General features: G+C 45.4%; 1 protein-coding gene across 1 annotated transcript in view; it reads right to left on the bottom strand.

Annotated features, from left to right (window-relative positions):
- Positions 1 to 889: 889 nt before the first annotated feature.
- Positions 890 to 11,990, bottom strand: part of LOC126195687 (uncharacterized) — a 590,609-nt gene continuing 579,508 nt past the window's right edge. Inside the window, exon 4 of the mRNA XM_049934315.1 lies at positions 890 to 1,044. Within this exon, the coding sequence (XP_049790272.1) occupies positions 890 to 1,044 (155 nt within the window). The remainder of the gene's footprint in view (positions 1,045 to 11,990) is intronic.

Here is an 11,990-nt window from a genome sequence, read left to right as displayed (position 1 = left end):
GAGTGTGGGAAGACGTATATCGGACAAACAGTACGCACCATCGAAGATCGTTTCCGAGAACATCAAAGGCACACTCGACTGAAATACCCAAATAAGTCGGCGGTAGCAGAGCACTGTTTGTCCGAGAAACACGAGATGGATTATGAGCGTACCAAGATCCTGGCTCAGGCCTCTAAATATTGGGACAGCGTTATAAGGGAGGCTATCGAAATTCACACCAGGGAAGATCTTATCAACCGAGACTGCGGCTACAATCTCAGCAAGGCTTGGGACCCGACATTGAATGTAATTAAGAAGACTCTCAGCAAGAAGAACGAACTGGCGACCAGGGCGGACGTAGCAAGCACATCGACGTTACGACAGATTCCGACGCCCACGTCTTCGCGACCGCCGGCGCGCGGGCGCGGACGGCGAAGAGAGCGGCCCGCGGAGGGGGGATTTAAATCGGCCGCCCGCCCTCAGGAGCTCAGTTCGGCAGCGCACCTGACGATGGCGACATGTCTGATCGCCAAAATATTGTGCCCGTTGGACACTATGAACTGGCAGTATCCCCGTGGACTGTTCACGCAACAAATACGCCGGGAGAAACTGAAGAATCACAACAATAAAGGATGTCTAACAACTCTCCTCCTCAACCTCAATACCCTCTCAGATTACGCTAACTGCCTCTTCCGCCAGTACATAAGAAACAAAACTTTTCCCATCCAGCAGTTAGAAAATGGAGCCTGACGTAGGTCATTTGCAACAGCGGCCACAGTGTCAGAGAAATTTTACACATTGACAATGTGGTCATGTACCCAGAAGAATTTCATCGACTTGGGAAAAATTCTCTAACCAGATTTTGCATAAACATTTGAAGTAAGGTGGCACTAATGCAGGCAGAAGATAGCTAGGGGTAGCAGGTACCCACCGTGAGGCCGTTGACGAGCCACTCGAGGCTGGGGGCGGGCCGGGCCGGCGCCGAGCTGCAGTTGGCGCTGAGCGTCTCCCCGGTCTGGTAGGACTCGCTGCTCGCCCACACCTGGGGCGCGTCCTGCTGCGGCTCTGGGGCACCAAACACCTGCCGTTACTGGCGCTCACACACCACTCCACTACACAAGTGTAAACAAGGCATTGTACGAGGGCTACTCGTTTATTAAGGTCCGATCGGTCGCGAAATATAAACCTAAGTCAAAAATCAAAATATCTTATTTGCAATGGTTAGCTACACATTTCAGATAATTTTGTACATAGTCGCTGTGGTGTCACGTATCGATACTGCTGTACGGTAGTATCACAAAGGAATTGCAAATTTCTGTCCAACACCGACAGCGCCGTGCAGGATCCAGTTGAACCAATGGACCACAACCGCTGAGCCACCCCTACAGCGGCTCTGGAATATGAGCGCCCTCTGCCGCTGCAATATAGGACGGCCGACGGTGGCATCACGGTCGACTTGCGCTTCGAGCCACTACGCTACAGCAACTTTGTGTGTGTTTTATCCTTGTAGACACCGAGGTAGCTGGACTATGTTTCTTGAGGCATTATGAGTAGCGAGTCATCATACACTTGGAGAAATATAAGCACACTACTGGCCACTAAAATTGCTACACCACTTAGATGACCTGCTACAGACGCGATATTCAACCGCCAGGGAGAAGATGCTGTGATATGCAAATGATTAGCTTTTCAGAGCATTCACACACTGTTGGCGTCGGTGGTGACACCTACAACGTGCTGACTTGAGGAAAGTTTTCAACCGTTTTCTCATACGCAGACAGCAGTTGACCGGCGTAGCCTGGTGCAACGTTGTTGTGATGCCTCGTGTAAGGAGGAGAAATGCGTACCATCACGTTTCCGACTTTGATAAAGGTCGGATTGTAGCCTATCGCGATTGCGGTTTATCGTATCGCGACATTGCTGCTCACATTGGTCGATATCCAAATACTGTTAGCACAATATGGAGTCGGTGGGTTCAGGAGGGTAATACGGAACAACGTGCTGGATCCCAACGGACTCGTATCACTAGCAGTCGAGATAACAGGCATCTTATCCGCATGGCTGTAACGGATCGTGCAGCTATGTCTCGATCCCTGAGTAAACAGATGGGGTCATCTGCACGAACAGTTCGACGACGTTTGCAACAGAATGAACTATCAGCTCGGAAACCGTGGCTGCGGTTACCCTTGACGCTCCATCACAGACAGGAGCGCCTGCGATGGTATACTCAACAACGAACCTGGGTGCACGAATGGCAAAACGTCATTTTTTCGGATGAATCCAGGTTCTGTTTACAGCATCATGATGGTCGCATCAGTGTTTGGCGACATCGCGGTGAAAACACACTGGAAGCGTGTATTCGTCATCGCCATACTGGCGTATCACCCGGCGTGATGGTATGGGGTGCCATTGGTTACAGGTCTCGGCCACCTCTTGTTCGCATTGACGGCACTTTGAACAGTGGACGTTACATTTCAGATGTGTTACGACCCGTGGCTCTACCCTCCATTCGGTCTCTGCAAAACCCTACATTTCAGCATGATAGTGCACGGCCGCATGTTGCAGGTCCTGTATGGGCCTCTCTGGATACAGAAAATGTTCGACTGCTGCCCTGGTCAGCACATTCTCCAGATCTCTCAGCAATTGAAAACGTCTGGTCAACGGTGGCCGAGCAACTGGCTCGTCACAATACGCCAGTCAATACTCTTGATGAACTGTGGTATCGTGTTGAAGCTGCATGGGCAGCTGTACCTGTACACGCCGTCCAAGCTCTGTTTGACTCAACGACCAGGCTTATCAAGGCCGTTATTACGGCCAGAGGTGGTTGTTCTGGGTACTGATTTCTCAGGACCTATGCACCCAAATTGCGTGAAAATGTAATCACATGTCAGTTCTAGTATAATATATTTGTCCAATGAATATCCGTTTATCATCTGCATTTCTTCTTGGTGTAGCAATTTTAATGGCCAATAGTGTAAATCTTCTGTTTGTTGGGTCGCTAGTAATTTGTGCTCTTTTTCAGATTTTTTACTGCGACAGTTACTACACAATTCCGTAGCCCACCTCTACTTATCGTTGCGTACAAAGTCGTACACAAAAGTCTGCTTCGACTTTGACATTTGTCACATCGTTTTACAGACTTCCCAATACCCTCGTCACAGAATGCAGCCGCCTGCATCGGGTCTGCATCTCGTTGTCTGTACCAAAGTGTTGTCTTCATAGCCAGCGCTTCATGTGATCAGCGATGAAACCCAGAGGGAGCCACGTCTGGGCTCTTTGGTGAATGATCAAACACGTCCCATCAATAAATCTGCAGGAGCTTTGTGCAGCCGAGAACTAACATGAAGAAGGAAATACTTGACACGGTACATGGGCTGCACTAAATCAGGGGAAATCTCTCAACAGGCACTCATACTTGGCGAGAGACACATTCTCTAGGCATCTTTACGTTCCAACTGCGCTCTCAGACCTGAAAAGAGCGACATGATGCGGTCGACAGTCATACTAGACACACTGCCCAAAACATCTGAGCAAAGCTTCGTCGGATTTGCTCTGTGGTTTCAATTTCGCGACCGATCGGACCTAAATAAACGAATAGCCCTCTACATACACTACATGCAGCATTTCCACCGAGTGGTTACGATTTGTTACTCAGGCACACCTGGGACAAATTCTACAAGGGATTTGGAGCAAAAACACTTGGTTCTTTGATGATGTTTTGTATGCACACTACAAGCAGCGTCTCCTCCAGCTTGAAGGACACACTTATTGCCTACTCTTTGGCACCTCCTGCTGACTTCCTATGGTAACAAACAATAGATACTACTGTGTAATTGACTACCACTCTACTACATAAGGGTAAACAATGTATTACATATTTTATATGTGTGCTACAAACAGTCCCAGCGGTACGACTTGCTATTTACATATCCATGAGGCACTTCCTGGTGGGGCTCTGGGGCAAAAACAACGTTACTGGTCATAAGCTACCACTCTGCTGTACAAATGTAAACAATCTGTTGTCTTTCCCAGCTGGATGTGCTTGCCCACACCTCGGGTTGATCCTGCTGCTGGTCTGCGACAAAAAACCTTTGATGGTACTGAGGCTGAGTCACCATGTTACTAACCAAATACATATTAGGCACTGCATATGTACTGCATTCAGCAATTATCCTGTCTGGTAGTACTCGCTACACACCCACCCCTGGAGTTCGTCCCTGTAGCTTTGAAGCTACTTTGCTCCACAAACATATACATACCGTTAGCTGGCAGGTCTCGATCTCTTCGCCCTCGTAGTTAGCTCCCTGCTGTAGATCTGGAGCGACAAACACCTGTCGTTGCTGTAGCTGGGCTTCAGCCCTAACACATGAAGGTATACAGTACAGTGTGGGTAAACTACATGCGGCATCTTCGCTGCTGCTAGGTTTCTAACTGCTGGAAATCAGCCAGGGCACTGCCTTCTGTGGCTATAGAGCACTGAACATTAGTCGTTAATTGAGATCAGCTATCACTTCGACAAACAAATGTAATTAATGTAGTGTATATGCTCTAGACACAGCGTCTCCTCTGACTGGTAAGCTTCGCAGTTAAGAGCAACTCGGCCGCTGATGACCTGTTTGTGACATTTGCCATTACCCTCCGTGACATAGGACATTATTAGAAGGTTTTAAATAGTACTTTTCAGTATTCTGCAAATAGCTTACCAGGATCGTGTAAGACTCGCTGACAGATAGTGCCATGCTGTGCATCAGCCTCATAAAAGATCCGACTACAATAATTTAGGTACTACAATATTATCTAAACGTAAACAATATGTTCTCTATGAATTGCTTATAGCAGACCCTGTGTATGGTGAAGACTACAATTCTTATGGATGTGGAGGAGCACGCCTGGATGTACGTTGGGCAGCATCTGCTGTAACTTTGCAGAACCACATCGTTGATTTTAGCATATCTGAAAGGTAAACAACATGTTGTATGCATACTGTGTACGGTACGTTCCACAACTGGTAAGTTTATCTGCTCCTGACACCTGGTGCATGTCTCACTTTGGGTCTGCATCACAGAACATTGCTGAGCTATCATATTACTATAGAAACAAAGGATATCGGTATTGTTTGCTCATCCACCATTATGACACTTTATGTTGCATCTGTGTGTCCTCAAACACCTGCCATTATCATAGCTGCGTTGCCGCACTGCATTTCAATTCTAATCCGTATACTATATGTAGACTGTATACACGGCAGAAAAACAAGTCACCAACAAACTTTGAGTGTATACTGAAAAGAAAAGAACTAGGAATTTCATTAAAAATAGACAGATGGCTACAAATTATTTCTTGTATTCATAGCATTATACCGTCACCAACATATGGCGTAAGTACTACAGTACTTACATAAAATAAGAATTAATGCCGACCTTTATCGTTGGATGTTGATGTGTATCTCATGTAATACGAAATGCGTATTTTGTAACAGTATTAGCAGCACTGCTACTACTACTACTACTACTACTAATATTACTAGTAGTAAGAGTAGTAGTAGTAGTAGTACTAGTAGTAATTGTCGTTGTTGCTGTGGTATGTTTCCGACATATGTATCCAATATATGCTCAAATATTGATCTTGTTGGAGAGGTACTAAATTGGCAGTACGCACATCGTGTTTTACCTGAAAAGTCAGTCCAAAAGTGGTACTGGGACGGGTTGTCACATGGTACGATTTTTTTAATGTTTCCGCAAATCTGATACGTGTTTAAACTGTGGTGGATTTAGGTTCAGTATAACATAAAGAGTGTGACGCAAATGCCTTAAGCTTGTCCTTATCCCATCGAACAAAGCAAAAGCGCATAAATGTTTCATATAGAAGTTCTTCCAACAATACCGACGCCCTGTCGACCTATAAGGTGGGGTCTCATTGGCCATTGTAGAGTTTTGTTTCCAATCTGCTCAGAACAATGACATTCTCGGCGCATTATGAAGTATAGCTGAAGTTGAGAATTTCTTAAAGATCAACTATAACTGACACTAACATAATTTTCGGCAAATCAGGGCACGATGTCAACCCACTTCGATGACCCACGAAGAATTACGGGGCTGTGCCAGCGCTAATACCGCACCCAGATGGGCTTACATTTGCACAGGGGAGAGACCAAAGAGCACAAAGTGAGATCGCGCACAAGCTTCCCTCACAACACCAGTTACTTTGCAACAGAGAAATGATAAGCAAAGAACATAACACTATAACAAGTAGAATACTGCGACAGATAAACATTTGCTAAACAACTTCTACATTACTAGAGTGTGTGGCATTATAGTTTATATGTTAAATCAAGGGAATTGCTCGAAATTATAGCGTCAGCAAAATCCAGGTGCTTCGAACCAGACATACTGTTTGTATACATATTAGCACAGCGCTACAAAGTGTGCACCTAGAGAGCATGAAATTGTTTGTAAATTTCTTTCTTGCAAGTTATTAGACGTTTTCCAAAACGCTAGTCTATCTTCACATGTAGGTAAATTGTGTGCCTCAATCGCCTCGATGAGGTTAGCCTAGTGGAACACCTAGAAGGAATACCATAGATCGAGATATTCCTGCAATACTAAGATGTGTTAAAACGATCTCATTCACGTACTGGTTGAAATTTGCGCAATGTATACTTAATCGCCTCCGACCAGGTTGCTGTTAGAAGAGTCACTATTGTGAAAGTACGCACCTAAGATAGGGCCATTCCACCAACGTCAAACAGATCCCAACACGTCGGCCCAAATATGTGGATTGTATTGCAGGTAAACACTAAGCACTACCCTCCCATCCGTCCTTTCTTCTGGACCAGTAAGAAATGAACGCCCCTACCCTAACCATCACTTTTTCAAAACTAACACTTATGCATGAGCGACCATTTTTCAACCATACTGCACTCCCAGGTCGAATTAAGGTATGTAATTATAATTACGATATCTACACAAGTAAACCTGCAATATGATTATTAATATTCGCAACGTTACTGTCAGACTTGTGTATTAAATGCAAGAAATCCGAGTATAGCTGCTGCTATTGACGTAATTCAGTGTGACCATAAAAATCCATAGACACACGCTAGACAGCTGGCGCAACTGTTCTGTTTGAAAAGAAAATTATTGCTTCTAAAAACTTTCCTGTGCGTTAATAATGAGTGACATCGCACATTTAGATATGCTTTAATGGTCTGAAGTCAGAATATTACTACTAACCTGCCACAAGATATTTATACAAATAACCTCTGAAATATTATTACTTAGTGACAATGATAAAAGACTCGTAAATGCAATCCCGCAAACACAATGACGGCGGGCTAGATCTTCCAGTGCTTCCACGCTGAATAAAAAGGCATGTAACTCTCGCTCTATGAGTTTGTGACATTACTACAAGACTCATAAATAGATATGGAGTATATATACATGTGTCTGCCACACACAAATAAGACTGAGCAATGGCCACAATGCAGCAGAAATAAACTATTTCTACATACGAAGTCGTCGACTCACTTAAGTCACATCACCTCTCTCGCTAGATGGTAAAATGTGACCTGAGAGAGATCTGCAGAGATCTCTAGATAAGCAGAATCCCCGAAGACGTACCACCCATAGGATTCAACTTTCGAACAACGCAGATGCATTGGCTGCTGGAAAAAAATATGGCCTGCACATACCTGATAACATTAGAGTCATAGCCATTTCTTATCGATCGCTACAAATGCCTCCAGCACTACAAGGCACCAGACAGCTCAAAGGCGTCGTCACAGAGGCTCTCCCCACGTAAATGAAACAGCTAACCTTGGAGAAGAGGCACTACCGCTTCAGCATGGGTGCATTAGCTGATGGTAGCCACTAGAAATCTTTCTACGCAAACTGACAAATTAGGCGAATCACCGACATGTGTGTGCTATCTGCAGCAACGGACAAGAACTGCCTTCCCCCAGCGAGAAATCAGGCGCCGAGAATAGTCAGGTTACTCAGCAGTTATGCAAAGATACGAGGTATCAGGTTCGTCCGTGCATAGAAAGCTAGTGCTTAAGTGGAGAGGCAGTGTGCATCACCTGTCATAAGCGCTTTGCAGCCAGTGCACACAGGCAGCCGTAAAACCTTTTAAAAGTATTTGTTATAATACATTTTTCTAAATATAGAGAATAATTGCAGTAATGACATATTACTAAGTGTAGTGGAGCTAAATTGCACAGAGAGAACTTATTAAATCTGCTGTATTAAAGGCAAAAGTTCTAAGAGAAATGTGCAGTAACTTGCGTCGTATTTACAATCGTTATATCGCCATTAAACATGTGTATTGGTTATGTATCAAATGGTAAATTACTACGAGGTGTGGCTAGAAAAAAACCGGACTATTACTGGTGAAACAATAAAACGAATGCAATAAGACTGAAAGTCGCGTGGCCTGTCACGTGACTCTTGCTCCGCCTACTGCTCGAGTTTCATCTGCCTCCTGCACTCAGTCTGCCCGTGGCGTCTGTTTTAAGTAGTTGACGTATTGTCTGTGCGTCGGAAAATGTTGAGTGTACAGAAAGAACAGCGTGTTAACATCAAATTTTGTTTCAAACTAGGAAAATCTGCAAGTGAAACGTTTGTAATGTTACAACAAGTCTACGGCGATGATTGTTTATCGCGAACACAAGTGTTTGAGTGGTTTAAACGATTTAAAGACGGCCGCGAAGACACCAGTGATGACACTCGCACTGGCAGACCATTGTCAGCAAAAACTGATATCAAAGGGATTGTGCACATTGATTGGGTATCAGAGGGACAAACAGTGAATCAGCATTACTACATTAGCGGTCTGGCTACCCTACGTGAGCGAGTACGGAGAAAACGGAACGATTTGTGGAGAAAAAAGTCATGGATCCTTCACCAAGACAATGCCCCAGCTCACAGTGCGTTGTCAGTGAAGACGTTTTTGGCAAAACACAACATTCCCATCTTAGATCATCCACCCTACTCACCTGATTTGGCCCCCTGTGACTTTTTTCTTTTCCCTAAAGTCAAGTCAGCTTTGAAAGGAACTAGATTTGAGACTGTTGAAGCAGTAAAAGAAAAAGCGACGGAAGTAATGTATGGACTTACCGAAAATGATCTGCAGCATTGCTATGAACAGTGGAAAATTCGTATGGAGCGGTGTAGAGACCGAGGAGGAGAGTACATTGAAGGAGATAACATGAAATTGTAAATAATTGTAAATAAATGTTTTTTCCAGCATCAGTCCGGTTTTCTTCTAGCCGCACCTCGTATTGACGTATCAGAAGGAAGGTCCACAGACTTCTTCCTAAGAAGAAGAAAAAAAAATAATAATCGAAAAAAGATTTATGACCGGCCCATGCGTTTTATAAAGTTGGTAGTCACATCTTGTAACAGTGAATCTTTTTTTATTCGCGTAAGTGAAGTGACAAACAACTTCCTAAGTAGAAGAGTTCTCCAACAAAAATATCGTAATGCTGGAGTTTTTAACAGCTAGTTCTGCCAACACGTTAGTATTACGTAAACTCAAATTGGCAACATAGGTATCACGTAAGATAAGGGAAAGGAGAACACGTACAGGTAGACGTTTCGTGTCTAGCCCTATTTCTTATGAGGAGCATTGGGTACCATACGGAGCATGTGTGTGTTCTAAAAAAGTTCAGGAAGAGACGGTATGATTTTGTGATTATCTAGTAAGCGACCAGCGGTTCAGACAAGCGTTAAGAAACACAATGATTCTGTTTGTGTAAGCATATGTCTGATATATGTTCAGAAACAAGCATATGTAAACTATGGGCTGGCTGTAAAATAATCTGTTATGAAAGCGCTATATCTCAGTTTACGCGATAATTATAGCCCATATATATTAATGCAACCTAGTAAGTGTCCCGGATTGATAAGTATATCCTGTATATTTTCGTAAAAGACCACGAAAGTCCTGAACATTTATTACATGTGAAAATAAATATAGATTGATGGGTAATTGCATATATTTATTAACAACACCGTACTGACATTGGTGCTGGGTGGTGTAACTGAAAACACATCTGGTAGGGTGATGTTTCTGCCAGCTATAGGTGTGAGTGCTTGATAAAACGTGGCTGCCACTCTACGATCTACACTCCTGGAAATGGAAAAAAGAACACATTGACACCGGTGTGTCAGACCCACCATACTTGCTCCGGACACTGCGAGAGGGCTGTACAAGCAATGATCACACGCACGGCACAGCGGACACACCAGGAACCGCGGTGTTGGCCGTCGAATGGCGCTAGCTGCGCAGCATTTGTGCACCGCCGCCGTCAGTGTCAGCCAGCATACGGAGCTCCATCGCAGTCTTTAACACTGGTAGCATGCCGCGACAGCGTGGACGTGAACCGTATGTGCAGTTGACGGACTTTGAGCGAGGGCGTATAGTGGGCATGCGGGAGGCCGGGTGGACGTACGGCCGAATTGCTCAACACGTGGGCCGTGAGGTCTCCACAGTACATCGATGTTGTCGCCAGTGGTCGGCGGAAGGTGCACGTGCCCGTCGACCTGGGACCGAACCGCAGCGACGCACGGATGCACGCCAAGACCGTAGGATCCTACGCAGTGCCGTAGGGGACCGCACCGCCACTTCCCAGCAAATTAGGGACACTGTTGCTCCTGGGGTATCGGCGAGGACCATTCGCAACCGTCTCCATGAAGCTGGGCTACGGTCCCGCACACCGTTAGGCCGTCTTCCGCTCACGCCCCAACATCGTGCAGCCCGCCTCCAGTGGTGTCGCGACAGGCGTGAATGGAGGGACGAATGGAGACGTGTCGTCTTCAGCGATGAGAGTCGCTTCTACCTTGGTGCCAATGATGGTCGTATGCGTGTTTGGCGCCGTGCAGGTGAGCGCCACAATCAGGACTGCATACGACCGAGGCACACAGGGCCAACACCCGGCATCATGGTGTGGGGAGCGATCTCCTACACTGGCCGTACACCACTGGTGATCGTCGAGGGGACACTGAATAGTGTACGGTACATCCAAACCGTCATCGAACCCATCGTTCTACCATTCCTAGACCGGGAAGGGAACTTGCTGTTCCAACAGGACAATGCACGTCCGCATGTATCCCGTGCCACCCAACGTGCTCTAGAAGGTGTAAGTCAACTACCCTGGCCAGCAAGATCTCCGGATCTGTCCCCCATTGAGCATGTTTGGGACTGGATGAAGCGTCGTCTCACGCGGTCTGCACGTCCAGCACGAACGCTGGTCCAACTGAGGCGCCAGGTGGAAATGGCATGGCAAGCCGTTCCACAGGACTACATCCAGCATCTCTAGGATTGTCTCCATGGGAGAATAGCAGCCTGCATTGCTGCGAAAGGTGGATACACACTGTACTAGTGCCGACATTGTGCATGCTCTGTTGCCTGTGTCTATGTGCCTGTGGTTCTGTCAGTGTGATCATGTGATGTATCTGACCCCAGGAATGTGTCAATAAAGTTTCCCCTTCCTGGGACAATGAATTCACGGTGTTCTTATTTCAATTTCCAGGAGTGTATAAGAAGTAACGTGGCTGGTGAATGGAGTCCAGTAATCCAGCGAAGCAACACTGAAGTCCAGCATTAGATCGCCTGCAAACAGCAGTCAATAAGACTTTTGGTGTAATCAATTTTCATATTACAAGTGTAGAGATACCGTGCATACTTTTATAAAATATTACAGGTCCCGATTTTTTTAAAGTAGTGTTTCGAGATATGGCATTGTATCCTGCCACAACCGAATAATCCTTTAAAACTACAGTCTTCCACATCATGTACATATCCAGCTAAATATACAACACTTGTATTATAATTTTAGGAGTCGTAACCACAAAATACATATTAATCACATGGTCAAATTGTTCAAATGGCTCTGAGCACAATGGGACTCAACTTCTGAGGTGATTAGTCCCCTAGAACTTAGAACTAGTTAAACCTAACTAACCTAAGGACATCACACACATCCATGCCCTAGGCAGGATTCGAACCTGCTA

The sequence above is a fragment of the Schistocerca nitens genome, chromosome 7 (genome assembly GCF_023898315.1).
Source record: "Schistocerca nitens isolate TAMUIC-IGC-003100 chromosome 7, iqSchNite1.1, whole genome shotgun sequence".
NCBI classification, from domain to species: Eukaryota; Metazoa; Arthropoda; class Insecta; order Orthoptera; family Acrididae; genus Schistocerca; species Schistocerca nitens.
This window is presented reverse-complemented; position numbering and strand designations above follow the sequence as displayed.